At 38.1% G+C, this 14,967-nt stretch overlaps 2 protein-coding genes across 2 annotated transcripts; one reads left to right on the top strand and one right to left on the bottom strand.

Annotated features, from left to right (window-relative positions):
• The first annotated feature begins 11 nt into the window (after positions 1-11).
• On the top strand, positions 12-8,782 carry LOC110044964 (T-complex protein 1 subunit beta-like). Its single transcript, XM_089275165.1, has 17 exons — positions 12-109; positions 196-264; positions 539-604; positions 1,612-1,723; positions 2,629-2,705; positions 3,964-4,203; positions 4,504-4,579; positions 4,710-4,810; positions 4,954-5,019; positions 5,185-5,246; positions 5,597-5,700; positions 5,795-5,886; positions 6,286-6,442; positions 6,703-6,806; positions 7,208-7,307; positions 7,716-7,857; positions 8,378-8,782. Exons 1-17 carry the CDS (start codon positions 107-109, stop codon positions 8,406-8,408), a joined length of 1,602 nt encoding a protein of 533 aa, XP_089131291.1. The 5' UTR covers positions 12-106; the 3' UTR covers positions 8,409-8,782.
• A 466-nt stretch (positions 8,783-9,248) lies between these two features.
• On the bottom strand, positions 9,249-14,070 carry LOC110045051 (uncharacterized). The gene is made up of 3 exons (XM_020750644.2): positions 13,878-14,070; positions 10,454-10,631; positions 9,249-9,978 (listed from the first exon to the last, which is right to left on the bottom strand). Exons 1-3 carry the CDS (start codon positions 13,969-13,971, stop codon positions 9,834-9,836), a joined length of 417 nt encoding a protein of 138 aa, XP_020606303.2. The 5' UTR covers positions 13,972-14,070; the 3' UTR covers positions 9,249-9,833.
• Between the last annotated feature and the right edge of the window lie 897 nt (positions 14,071-14,967).

Here is a 14,967-nt window from a genome sequence, read left to right as displayed (position 1 = left end):
GTCCACAATGCAATTCGTTTCTTCGCTGATCGCAGGCTCAACAGGTAAACCTTCAAAGTTTGAAAGAAGGGAGATCACACGTGTTTGAGTGGAAAATTGTACAAAAATGGTAATTTTTCTCTTTAATGGTATTTAAACAGTGTACAGAACCAGACTAATAACATGTTTAATTTGGATATCAACTTTTTTGGCCAGGTTTCACTCAACCCAGTTCAGATTCTCAACCAAGGTGCGGAAGAGGAGCGAGCGGAGACAGCTCGTCTTGTGAGTGCAGAAAACATTTTTTGTTGGAAATTTAGCTCGTTTCTTTTCATTTGCTGTCATGGCTTCCCTAAAGTCGTTTCTCTGAGGTTACTCTATGTCTTTCTTTGAAGCTTTTCACCTAAAAAGACGACGCTGCTGTTCTTTTCTCTTGAGAAGCTTGTTTGCAAATCGAATCTGTCACACCCAGCTTTTACTCTTAATTGTCGAATTCCTGACAGATTGAAAAGTGTACAGATTTGATCTAAGTGTTTGCCTTTTAATTCTGTACTTTCAGTCGTCTTTCGTTGGTGCCATTGCCATAGGAGACCTCATCAAGAGCACTCTTGGTCCAAAAGGAATGGTAAAGATTTCTATGTATATTATAACTTATTTATTTTTATTACCACTGACTTAGTAGTTCAGAGTGTATTTTTACGAGAACTGTAGAAATTCTCGCACGCGCATTGGCTAATTTTCTTTGTCAATAAGTGGCCAGACACATGAATTTAAAATTTATGCAATGCATCAACAAGCAAGAGTAGGCAATTTGACAATTTGTTATTGTAAAAAAAAACATTGACGTCAGTTTTTCATGCATCTGTCCTGTTATTGACCATGAATTTCGTCATAACATTGTCAAAGCAGTCTGCGGATCCACTCAGCTATCGCCTCATGGATCCACAGTACTTTGACAATATTATGATGAAATTTTTGATCAATCACAGGACAGATACATGAAATTGACATCAATTTGTTAAGTAGCTGGTGTGATGAATCACACTGCTGCCTGACCCTGGTTTCCGTGACATGTAGTGAATAAAAGTGTTCAACATCTAAATTGTCTCTGGATTGCTTGCATATTCATTATCCCCCTCCCCCCCTCCCCCTCCCCCTCCCCCCCCCCCCAAAAAAAAATTCCCCTCCTCCTCTTTCAGGGTTGCTGCAGGTCAGGAAATGGTCAGGGGAAAAATTCTTCAAGGTCAGGGAAAAGTCAGGAAATTTTATTTTGAGTCAGAGAAATTGATATTTTGACGAAAAGTAAGGAAAATTGAAAGAATTTTAGCACGGCTGATTTAATATCATTGAAGGATGGAGTCAATGTGATCTCAATAATATTTTTCCTTAATGAAGAAGGAAAATTTGTTGAAAACTTATCAGTCTTAATGAACGAGTGGGAAGGATGGCTGTAAAATGAGGCTAGAAGCTGCTACTATATCTGACTTTTTGTATTATTGTCAGGTTAAGAGCTATGGCTTGCAGGCTGCCATTTCAAGTAATGATGTTCTAATGCTAACCGTATTGAAAGTCTGTGGAGATGAAACAATGATATGCATTGTCAGGTTATTGTATTTCTTAATGCCTTTCTAGGACAAAATCTTACAGTCATTTAGCAAGAATGAAGAAATTCAAGTAACCAATGATGGTGCAACAATTCTTAAATCTATTGGTGTTGACAATCCAGCTGCTAAAATCCTTGTAGGTAAGAACAGCAAGTATTTCTACATGGATTATAATTCACTATAAGGAAGAGGATACCCCTGTAGATGTGCAGGGAACACATGTAGAATACCCACACAAAAACAGAAGGGCTAACCAGAACTCTTTAATCAAGAGGCAATGTGAAGCAGTAGGAACTATTGTCATTCAATAAGGTGCAGATAAGTGTTGTAAAATTTAGCCAGATACCATCTCTCAGCTGTAGCTTTTACAGCTACAGCAATGACCATAATGTTGATACTGAACTGGAAAAGAAAATATTATTGTTATTGTTACTGCTACTGCTGCTGCTGTTAGTGCATTTTAAGCAAAGATTGGTTTTCACCATGAATTTAGAGTTGCCTGCATGCATTTTTGTTGTTTTACCACTGAATATAATATTATTCCTCATAATCTAAAGGTCACATAGCAAGTTTTGAATGTAGAGATCAAACATACATATAAAAAACGTAGCATAAGTTTAAAGATGCTGTTGCCTTAGGCACATTTTTGTGCAACTTGCATCATAATTTTGTTGCAACTCAAATTGCAAGTAAACAAGAAATTGCTCAGTGTATACAGCTCAAAATGAAGAAGTATTGCAGCAATGTTTTTGTTACAGGTACAGCAAGGACAGAAGCAGAATTAAGTAGTACCTTTTGTAATAATCACAGCCACACTGCAACCTATCTTTTATACACTCATTAAACAAGGAATGTTACACTAAGCAGCTTTGCTCATAACAGAAAATAGTCAGTATGCAGCTTTTTTATGATTCTGATCTCAGAGTTTTCTTGCCATTTTTAACTTGCATGATACTGCAATGTATAAGTAGATAAATGTTGATAGAACTTTGTGTGATGCCAAATGTTCAGTCAACATATTTTTCGTTGTTTTCTTTGCTTCAAGAGCTGTCAAAGGTTCAGGACAATGAAGTTGGTGATGGTACAACAAGTGTGACAGTTTTAGCTTGTGAATTACTCAGGGTATGGTAACATGACATTTCACTGTATACCAATTTATTTACACTATTGGGCCGCCTGTTTATGTACTGTCAAATCCCTTAAATTCAGAGAGCAAAGGGCAGACTGTTTGTTTTATGGAAGTGTCCATTTTTGTTCATAGAGGTACGGAATATATGAATGCTGGTTTCTCTGGGACTTAAAGTGAACCGTTCATAATATAGAGCTGTCTTATATCAAATAGAGCTTTTGGATTTCTTGTTTTTTTTTTCTAAGAAGTATGCCTAACTATACCAGAATATACGTCAAACCCTTCATTATTCAAGCCTGATGTGGTCAAAACAATTATTGCAGCTCCAAAAGACATACTCATTGGTGACATGCATATCATCTGTAGATTATTTAAGAATTGGTTCATGCTTAGCGTGCGCATATCGAGTTATGGATGCACGCAGGAGTTTGGAGAGCACAAAAGAAGCGTAACAGTTGCTTGAGGCAACAGCCGAGAGCAACTGTAGCTTCTTGAGTGCTCTCCAAACTTCCCAAGTGCATCCATAACTCGATATACGCACAGCTAAAAGCGTGAACCAATTCTTTTATAACATGACGACAACAACTTGGGTGCTAAAACATGTTTTATTCGTGATTGACTACAAAGTTCTCACAATTCATGGTGAAGAAAAATAAAGATCATTAGGATCCTAACACACCACAATCAGTTGAGCAACGGTTGAGCAAAAACGCTTAACCTGGTTTCTAAAACTGTCAACGAAAAACTCGCTTCTTCGAATTAATTATAATGAAAATGTAGGCAGACAAAGTCAAAACTACTCGATGAAAATGTAGACAAACAAAGTCAAAATACTCACGTTTAAGTAAACATCTTAGCTTGGCAAAAGTCAAAGGCTCAAAGTACATGTAGAGTTTGGATTGTTCAGAATAATCTTCACATTGCCAAAACTTAAACAAAAGGAACTTGCACCAAACTCAACAGAAATTTTGCAGCTAAATTGAAACTGCACACGTCATCTTATACATGCACGGCCATGCGCACATAGAGATTTGGTTCATGATGGCTCAATAGGAATTAGATAGGACTAGGACGCTCGCTATGTTATAAAACTTAATGTCCATGTGGGAGAGTAGAAACTCCCCATGCCTGATAGCATATTTTGCACGTGTACAGTCATGTATTTAATTCTTAGAGTAAAGCTTAGCTACGTCTCTCCTGTTATTTTTCTGTCACCAACATTTTCTTCCACCTCCTTTCACTGTACTCCAGGAGGCTGAAAAGCTTGTGTCATGCAAGGTACATCCCCAGATTATTGTGTCAGGATGGCGGAAGTCTGTGCATGTTGCTCAACAAGCTCTGGAGACTGCAGCAGTTGATCACAGTAGTGATGAGCAGAAGTTTAAGGAAGACTTGATGAACATCGCCAGGACAACACTCAGTTCCAAAATATTGATGCAGCATAGAGATCATTTTGCAAATCTTGCTGTTGAAGCAGTGTTAAGGCTCAAGGTAAAAGAGATCTACTGTACGTCTAAATTTATTACAATACATTCATCTGTGACTATTTAAGCCTTCAGTTGATGAATAAACTTTTTCCAGTAGTAGGAGTTTGTAATGAGAATACTCAGGGGAAAAAAATTGGTTTGTTTAATATTATATACAATATACAGTTTAATCTATTTAGTACAGTGTATATACACCATTAAACATCACAGCTTATCATTATTGTAGTAACCACGTTTGTCTGATGCTTGTTTAGAACTTTTTTCTCTATTGTGTGTAAAACTGTTGTTTGGTCACTGCTTTCAGGGCAGTGGAAACTTGGATGCTATTCAGATTATCAAGAAACTAGGTGGAAATCTCGTTGACTCATACCTGGATGAAGGTACATTGTAGCTTGATCTTTACATAGAGGAAGTAGAGTAGTCATAAACTAAGTTGACTGTACTTCATCCATTTTCATTAAATTCCAGTTTTCCAATCAACTGACCATGCTTTTCCTTTAATTAAAACAGGATTCTTACTGGATAAGAAGATTGGTGTAAATCAACCAAAAAAGATAGAAAATGCCAAGATTCTAATTGCTAACACAGGGATGGACACAGATAAAATCAAGGTGAGTTTTAAAGGCATTTATGTGGAACCTACCCACTCACTTAAATTAATTACTTAAGCATGGAACAGTTTTCACAGGGTTGTCACAGGATTGACTGTGCACTTCAAATACACATTTTAATGTTCAGTTCCATCTTTCAAAAGGTATTTGGTTCCAGAGTTCGAGTGGAGTCTACTGCAAAGATAGCAGAATTAGAGCTTGCAGAAAAGGTTTGCTTTCTAATTTACAGCTGTCTTTTTTAACACCTTGGTTATGTAATCCTTATGGCTATTGTTCCTCATTGTGTTAATTCTTCCTTTTTGCTTTAATCTCATTTTGAATTTTTCATAGAAATTGAAGACAAACTAATGACTGTTTTCATTGTCCATGTATAGCAAAAGATGAAAGAAAAAGTGGAAATGATACTTAAACACAATATCAATTGTTTTATCAATAGGTGAGTTTTTGAACTACCTTTAACTTCAATAATTATTATGTACATGTGGACAAACAATGTATTTTCTGTTTGTCGTTGTTGTTTCTTTTATCAGAGATATAATAATCATGTATATAGCTTTTTTATCACATAAATTTCTCTTATTATTGTAATAGTTGTAATTTTTTTAGGTAGGTGTCCACAATTAGTAGAGGGGACGCTTCCCCTCAGCTAAACATTTTAGACACGGTAATAAAGTGTTTTATTTTATTTATTTATTTTATTATACATGACCAACAAAGGGGACATACCGTTAAGTGTATTATAAAGTTAACATACTGATTGTAATTTTATTTCAAAAACCATTTCAGACAACTCATCTATAATTACCCAGAGCAGTTGTTTGCTGATGCTGGTGTTATGGCCATTGAACACGCTGACTTTGAAGGTGTTGAAAGATTAGCTTTGGTTCTAGGTATGTTCCATCAATCCACATAGATAGAAGCATTTCAGAGGTACAATGTGATTCAAAGTTTTCTTTTAATTGATATTTATTGCTGCATGTGTAGGTGGAGAAATTGTATCAACATTTGGCCGGCCTGAGCTTGTGAGACTTGGCGAGTGTAAATTGATTGAGGAAGTTATGATCGGTGAGGACAAGGTGAGTTTCTGGGAATGGATGTCGTTTTGCTTTGTGTTATTTTATTTTGTGCCTGTAAGATTTGCGGAAGTTTGTTTCTTTATTGATATCACTTGTGAAACTAATCTATTTCCATTCTTGTCGTCACTAGCAATCCTTGCTTTCCTGTATTTTTCTGACATTAGTCCAGTACATGTAATTTTTGAAACTACACAGTCATGTAATTTGTATTGCTGGAAAATACATCCCTTTGTTTGTTTGTGCTCTTGTGATCTTGCTTCCCATCCCTTACTCAAGTGCAACCTAGCCCCAGAGGTTTCCCACACCCAAGACAGACCGGGCAATGGCATATGCACGTAATCAAATGATGTAGTAATTTTGTGTTTGAATCACTTTTGATATTTATTTTCTTTATTGTAGTTGTTGCATTTTTCTGGCTGCAAACTTAATGAGGCATGCACCATTGTAATCAGGGGAGCCACACAGCAGATCCTTGATGAAGCTGACCGTTCACTTCATGATGCACTGTGTGTGCTCACACAGACAGTCAAGGAAACAAGAACAGTGTGTGGTGGAGGTACGGCAACTCGATACAGACCCTTTTTTTCATAATTTGTTTGTTTCCTTTGGTCTTGAAAAGCCCATTGGGGGAGTGGTCAATTAAGATGTTTATTTTATTTAAAACTACCTGGAAATTGGAAATAGAGTTTTGTGAATTGATTTTGAGCACAGAAAAGGATGATGTTTAGCTGTGGTTTTATCACATCATTGAATAGTGATGATTGCAGTGCTTGTTTGAGTACTTTTCAACGTTTTTTTTTTCTTTTGTCTGATCAGGTGCTTCAGAAATGTTGATGGCCAATGCAGTATCGCAGCTTGCTGCTAAGACACCGGGGAAAGAAGCTGCAGCTATGGAGGCCTTTGCAGCTGCCCTGAGACAGGTACAAGTCAAGCCTGCAAACGGGTTCTCAGGGAGCCCGAACACAGCGAGGGAACCTCCCCTGTCCCACCCCAATCGCTTGGCTCTCCAAATTCTTCAGTTTCACACTCGTCTGCTCACTCCGCTTGCCAATTTTTTTACAAGTCTAGGCTAGTACAAGTCAAACTGTATCACTATCTGCATGTACCTGCATGATAAGAATGCCAGAACTTTGATACTGATTGTTACTTAACAACATATAACCCCGCAGTTACACTCCTTGGCCCTTTATCCAAACATCTCATCTGTGTGGCGTGGGTATAACTGTGTTCCACACTTTTAACATCACTTTTTACTGGGAAGTTTACAATATTGTTTACAGAGCAAGTGTTGATATATTCTTTATGTGTATTTTCTCTTCAGCTACCCACCATCATTGCAGATAATGCAGGTTACGACAGCGCTGATTTGGTCGCTAAACTTCGAGCTGCTCATACGGAAGGAAAGAAAACCTATGGACTGGGTAAACAATTTGTTACACAAAACTTGAGCATTTGTTAGCAGTGTGATTCATTTTACCGTAATGAGCTCTCAAGACTTGTAGCAACAACAGAAAAAATTGTAGTAAAGCACCTTCGCCGTGTTTATTTATGTTATGGAAGATCAACACTATTTTAATTTATTTTCCAAGCTATCTGATGTGCAACAGTTTTGCTGTTAGTAAATGGGTATATTTGCTTTTAGTTTTTGTAAATTATGTTACTTTTGTTTTCTCCTTTGCTTTCCTTTACCTCTGATTAACCAGCAGTCAGCTCAAAAGCGTGTATTTCTTATTTGTATAACCTACATTATTTTTCTACTGTTTTTTTTTTTTCCTCCGTAGTCAAAGCAGTATAAATAAAATAGTGGGATTTTGTTTGATTGATTTTAGACATGACTCACGGCCGTATCGGAGACATGGTTGAGATGGGCGTGACCGAGTCGTACCAGGTCAAGAAACAAGTCCTAACATCAGCGGCTGAGGCAGCGGAGATGATTGTAAGAGTCGATAACATCGTGAAGGCTGCTCCACGGTAAGAAACTGGTCTGTCTGGCGCTAGGTTGATCACTAGCGCCCAGAAGACTTCCTTGTACACACCCTTGTGCTCTTTTATGCTGGTGGCCGGTAAGGCACTCCGAATTCACGTGAAATGGAACCTTATGGAGGTGTCATCAGGAATAACAAAAATTATTGTGTGCACTTTCGCTAAACGATTGTGTTTACTTGTACTGTATTTGAGGCTGATGTGATGCTGATCTGTAGTACAGCACGAACTGAAACTAAGAGTCCTCGCTTTTGTCACTAAGTCGTGCCTACCTTCAGTTAGTTTTCAAATCTTTAAGTACAAAACATTTCTCTTCAAGAGAAAGGAAACTACAGATTGGCAAATCAGTAAGATGAAGAAAACACTAAGGGTGTTCATAAGCCAAAAAGGAACGAAGATTTTTGAGATCGTGGGAGTTCGAGAAGGATTTTGAATATGTGCCAGTGGACTCTCAAACTCGTGTTTGTAGCCCCTTTCTAACGAAGTTTTTCTTTGTTTTTATTTACAGGCCCAGGCGAGATGACCATCCTCACCCATAGAGATCAAGATGTAGCGGAGTGGAGTTTTCTGAAACTACAGCATGCAGGCTAAATTATCTCTCTTGTGCAGACAAATTATTTGCGTTGCAATTCCGTTTTGTAGGGAAAACAAAGCAAATTGGAAGCACAGAAAGTTCCCTTCACTCTGGTCTTTCGTAAAAAGAGCAGCTGTAGCATTTCCGAATCATTACTCGGAGTGAGTCACAGTAGTAAAGACTGAGAGAGAACATTTTTATTAGACTAGTTTCCTTGTGTGAAAGGTTTGCACGAGCTTTGCATTATAATCAACTCACTGCCGACCAGAATGCTTCATGGCTGTCACTTGAGATCACATCACGGACTGTAGTGAAAAAATAAAGCTCTAATCAAATCAACATGATTGATTCAGTAATGTATGGTATCCTGCGGAAACAATTTCCAACCATACCACCATAAACGTACAATACATGCGAAAGAAAATCTTCCCTGTACAAAAAAGCTGGTCAAATCAGTTCCATTTTTTGCCGGATTTATTTCCTCCCGCCCCAACTAACTGCTCCTGGGTCACCGAAGAAGGTTAAATCGCTGTCTTTCGTGCTTCGCCTGTGAGACTATATGTCTGAAAATCGACTGGAACGCCAAGACAACTGTTTTCAGAGCTCAGATGTGATCAGGCCAGTTTCGATATACCTAACGTACTAACATTCTAACGTGGCGTCGTGGCATTGGGGACTAAAACATAAGAAATCACATTGAGTTTGAGGTATGAATGAACTATTCTTTTGTTTTAGACCTAGACCTCGGCACCATGTTAGAAGCTATGATTCTCTAGTCATCTAAATAGTCCTAAAACGACCAGAATTGAATTCATTTCTCCTTTATTATTTAAATTTTTCAAACCCCAGTAGGGTTTACAATTGAAACATTTACATGAAAACAAAACGTTTAATAGTAACTGAATTCTAGTTACAGTCGATACTCTATATAGTTACATCTATATTTGAAATTCTGTATTTCTTGCACTTCACAATATAAGTTATGGAAAAAAGCGACCTAAACTGTAATCGCAAACTGTACATGTGGAGACTAGCGGCAATGCTAAAACTCAGTTTGTCCAATAGTGTCGAGACTTTCCTCCCTTTGTGGTATTCGTACGTTCCCAGCGGTAATATTTCACAGTATACGAGATTTCGCTCTTTATAGTTGTTTATTCGCATGCATGAGAAAGTAACTGTTAATCAACAGTTGCCAGAGCTGAAAGTGTTGGATGGTGGAAAAACGTCCTCTGCAGTCGGCGTGTGCTCTTAGGCGCGCTCTAGAGGTGGGGACCGGAGCGGATTTGCACGAGCCAATGAGATTTGTCGTGAGTTTCCAGGAGTTGTGAATGACGCGACGAAAATTTTAATAGTGTTCATATCCTGTATGTCTGTTTTACGTGGCTCGTCTTCACTTCTTTGAGGTATTTTTGTGGGTCCACCGGTGGTGATGAGTGGCTTTCTTGTGTGATCGTCTGAGAATTCTTTCTACAGAGTGTTTAAATTGTTCTTTCTTTACACACTTGCTGCATTGCTTGTGGTTGTTGTACCAGCATCTGTCATCAAAGAAAATGTTTTTTTAAGAACTGAATTAGTTTAACATGAAAACCCTGAATCGTGATTTGTTATGTTACAAACCATCTAAGGAAATAACGAGGATATGAAACGAGCTGTAGGCTAAGAAGACATGTCTGGTCTTCAATTGTCATTGCGGCAAAAGAAACTCTTTTCAAAATAATATTACCTCGTCCTCCAGGAAGAAAACCCAACTCCTAAACAGATATCAAGTTATCGAGATTACTTGTTTAAAGCTTGCATAAACACGCGAGTATGAGAAATTTTCAAAGATTGCATACATGCAGTCACGGGAAATCGGTTGAGCTGAAGTCTTTCACATGAAGATGTTGTCCAATATTGTTGCGAACTGCGCTGTGTTCACGTTTATAGATTCAGCTCCCGGTAAAAACAGAAATATATCCGGTTAGATAGCTGAGTTTTGTAGTGTAGGACTTATTAATTAAGCACACTTACGGTGGCGTATGACAGCACTTGCGACAAAACTGCTTGTGATGGTAATGGCGTTTGTGAGCTGAGTGCGGCTCAATTGTTGAAGAAGAGTTGACTGTGAAGGAGTTGTTGCCTTGTGGTTTGACCTCCGGTTCTTGAGAGTTTTCTGTTGTTTCAGCAACTGTTTCTGTGCTGGTTTCATCTGTAGCGACATTACAGATCATGATTAGTATCACAGTGAAACTGTTCTGCGACACTGAAAAGCAATTCTTAAGTCAACATGATGAAATGATACCGAGAAGGGAGGTTTTCGTCAAGCTTGGTATACTAGAATTGCAATAAGAAAGATGCATTATTTACTCAGGCAAAAAGAACTTCAGGTTCTCTCAACATCATATTTCGCGCTTGGTCAGTCCGGAATCTCACTTCACGTATTGGAGACTGAAGTTTTTTCCCTACCAAATTGCCAAATCGTTATCGATATTCTGCAAGTTTGATCATAACTATAAGAACTGCAATATATCCAGCCAAATAACCACTATCCCATTTCGTTTTTCCTTTATTCCTACATTGAGGAAGAGACCGCTAGTTTAATCTCAGTTTGCTGAGCTGTTTGAGGAAATTCCCGGATCTTGCCTTGGATCTGACAGTCAGTATCTGCCACGGCTCCTTGCCGCACCCCACCCCCGCTACGTCAGATATTTCAGGAACGGACCTCTAGTCCGTTATACGTGTTGTTTTAAACAAGAAAGCAGAACTTTCGACTGTCGATCTGATGCATTGGAAGATTATGTGTTCATTAAAGACACACTTAACGTTATTTGATTACAGTACGATAGGACTGATAGCAGAGAACAGAGAAGGCATCCGTGTTTTTTATCGTCAGTTATTTACTTCCTATGCAGATCAAAATGTCAAACGGAGGTTATCTTGTGTTACTGTCTGCATGTTCTTCATCCGTTATTGTATTTATTTCACTGGTGACAAAAAACGTTTTCAGTAATCAAGCTTTTTTTTCTTTTGCATAACTCCACGTATACGCCCTCAAGTTGAAGCTGGATTTACCGGCAGCAACTGATATATCATTTCCTTTTCAAAGAGTAAAGCAGAAATTACATTAAAAAGCATCCCTTTTCCAGCACTTCTTTTCTCTTTACTAATCAAGCAGGCTACCCAAGAGTTAAAAATGCCGGGCAGCCAGTAAAAAAAAAAAGATATTTCACATGTTTAGGTCAGGGTCACAAAACAAGCAAACATAGAAACACACACAAAATAATAGAAATTCACGTTCACCTTAACAATTTGAAGTATATAGGTCATTCCGACCCACCGTTTTACCCCAGATAATCGAGTCGCCGTGCCGCGCACATCTCACCAAATTTTGGCATTGCGCGAGCGAAAGCACCGGCCTTAGTCGCTAACTTATATGTAGTTGTAAGAACAAGTTAAATTCAATTCAATTTTCAATTTTAATTCAATTTTTTACCGCGCATAAATTAAGTTTTATTGTTACTTTTATTAGATTTCAATGAAAGTATTTTGTGATTGTTCTCCGTAGGCACGCAATCGTAATAGAAGTCGCCGATAGGCTTCATCGCTTTCCTTCGCGTGCAGAGCTGGAAGACCGAAATCAATAATAACGTTTCTGTCAGGAGGCCTTTGACATCATTCTCAAGTGAATCCTCCAAAACAAAAGAATATAATCTAAAGGGCACCCTTACACTCTGTGATCCAATTCTGATAATCGCTGTACTTACAGTAGTTAGTAAAATATTGATTATAATTTAAATTCATTGATCTGTATAATCGTACGAGCGAAAACAGGTAATTCGGCCATTTGAAAACGTTTCTGAAATTCCCTTGCTGGTGATCAAAACGTTAATAGCCATCGTTGTCTGTGTTGATTCATGGCTTGTCCAGTTGATGTTTGTTTGAATAGAAGCAGTATGGCGTTGTTCAAGATGACATTATCAATCAATTACCCACTTCTCAAAACAAACGGCAGGCGATTATAAACAAACCCCAAACAGTCACGTTTTGCAATACAAGTGTATCTGGGTTCACAACATTTAAGTGCCCTTAAATATTTATTTGCAACACGTACACGTAGATCGTAGAAGGTGTGGTTTGTTTTGTCTGATAAACGAAGGAAATCACAGTTTTGAAATGACTGATTAAAGTAAAACCAGCTAAAATCGTGCCTCCGCATGCGGGCGGAACAACAAAGTTACCGTGCAAAGATCAAAATCAGACTGTGTTGCACTGACTTAGTAAGAGAGGCTGGACGAGCTCTAGAATCTAGCAAACTCTTGTAACTTTACTTAATGAGTACTAATTAATAAATAGAAGCACTACTGAGAACAGTATTAGAGCGTAGAGCGTTGTCATATATGCATTGAAGAGGTAAATACACAATACGTCAGTGATTACAGCCATGTTAACAAACATTATACCACTAATTGAAATTATTATTCTAGCTATGGTTTGTGAATAAATATTATATAATAGGTTTTGATCCCATATAAACACTCCAAAAGTTCAGTTCTGAAGCCAAACCTATCCCAACCAGAACTTAACCTTAGCAACATTTCTTAAGATAAGATTTAAAAAACGCAGCAGGAAACAAAATAAGGAAGCACTTTATAACAGGAAGCCAGTTTTTTACGGAGTTTTGTATTGATCGTTGATCTGTAAGGTTCTTTGCGTGCTTGACGATTTAAAATCAGTGGGAGGAGTCGAAAAGTTTTACAGGAAACTTTCAAGTTCAGAATGAGCTGCCGCCTCGACAATAGCCCCTGGCTGTTTGATCGCATATCAGTCAAGAAGAAAGAAACTTCCACCGGCACGTTTTCTACGACCTTCTTCAGCTGTGAATTTAGGTCGCTTGTTGTGAGTAGCAATCGTAAAAGGGGATGCTTCTGAAATTAACGTCACTAATTTTGTTTTGTTATTTTTATTTTGATAATGGCCATTAAAGCACTTTCGGTAAATAATTCTGAGATTTCATGAAGTGATAAAGTGATCATCTCACTTAAAATTGATTTGAGAGAATAATCTTTGCCATGTTGGACAAATGTGGTCAGAAACGTTAACTTAAGTAACTGAAATTCAGTTAACGCACAAGGCAGATAAAAAAAAAGTTGCAAGAAAAACAAAGTTGATACTTTGTTTCAAGTGTTTAGCTCCGTAGCCGGTTAATAAAGAGTTTTAGAGTCCCCACTCTTAACCGCACTTCAAGGAAACTTCAAATATCCATAAAAATAACCCAGAATGTTTTGGTCTCAAAAGCAACTGCCTGTACATTTAATCTCTGCCAATCGCCTTGATGCTTTTCTTGCTCGGTAACAAAGCATTGGAAATTTATGTAATTTCGGGAGCTTTGTTGGTATCCCAAATTTGCGATTGTAGAAACTTGCATAGATAAATTAAGAACTGATAATCTACTTGCCTCTCCTGAGTAAAACAAAAAGGCAGGCCACCATGACCACCAAGACAATGGAAAACGCTGCACAAAATGAAATAGAGATTCTCGCCTTGGCCATCCTCACAGCGCCGAGCAAACTTTACTAATGTCTCTGAACCGTTTGTAACTTAAGTTTGTTTTTGATCTGCCTATTATGAATATTGCCTTACGATTCGATCGGATGCACATGTATCTACCGTCGCGTGATGACACTAAGATAACCCTTTGTTTCAATGATCTTTACTGCAATAGAAGGGTCATCGCAGAATGTTCGAGGAGCAGGCCGCCGGACATCACGAAAGCTAAGGTGTCGGTATTTCCTTCCTGTCGCCCGCGTTCAGAGCGTTTTTTCCGTCTTCATTTAAAAAAATGAAACCTTTTTCTCTTAGAAAAATGATATGTGGAATTTTTTACAACCGGTTCAAGTTCATTTGGCGGCCGTAGTTATCTTCATATACTAAAGATATATTACGACAACTTCATACAAAGCCAATTAGCTGCTATATATTAAAATGTGAATTGTTTTTTTATTCTAAAAATAAGCTGTGGAAGCGAGAGGGCCGGTGGGGAATTCGCGGAATCTCAGTCGCTTCTCGATAAATATGTTCTTAAACCGTGACATTGCTAAATGCCATAAAAAAAGTTTAAAATCTACCCTTTTCGAGTACTCACAAGGGGTTTCAAGAGGTTTAGAGATTCCTTTTCAAGTATTTACAGGACGATCAAACGCCACCACATGAGTCCAATTTGTTTGAAAGAATTGGAAACTGCTCAGGGCTATTTTGGATACAATGTTCATTAATCTACTTCACGTGTCGCGTCGGACAACACGTGTCCGACGGTGTTTGTCTGGACTTCTTATGCTAACTCACTACGGACGTTTTTTTCACCACAGTGAGCATGCATCGCGTATTCCAAAAAAAAAATGATATACCAGTTTAGCCAGTCACATATGTTACGCGAATTACGGTAAACAGTTCTTGAATTTGAAAGTGGGCTTCCAATCACACTTCGGCTTTTCTTCAAGCACACTGACGTCCCTTTTTAAAGGAAACAGGACACAGTGCACACAGAT

Source organism: Orbicella faveolata, unplaced genomic scaffold (genome assembly GCF_042242905.1).
Source record: "Orbicella faveolata isolate gen_17 unplaced genomic scaffold, um_ofav_v1 contig_1, whole genome shotgun sequence".
Classification (NCBI taxonomy): domain Eukaryota; kingdom Metazoa; phylum Cnidaria; class Anthozoa; order Scleractinia; family Merulinidae; genus Orbicella; species Orbicella faveolata.
The sequence above is the reverse complement of the archived record's forward strand: the minus strand, read 5'-3'. Positions and strand labels throughout refer to the sequence as shown.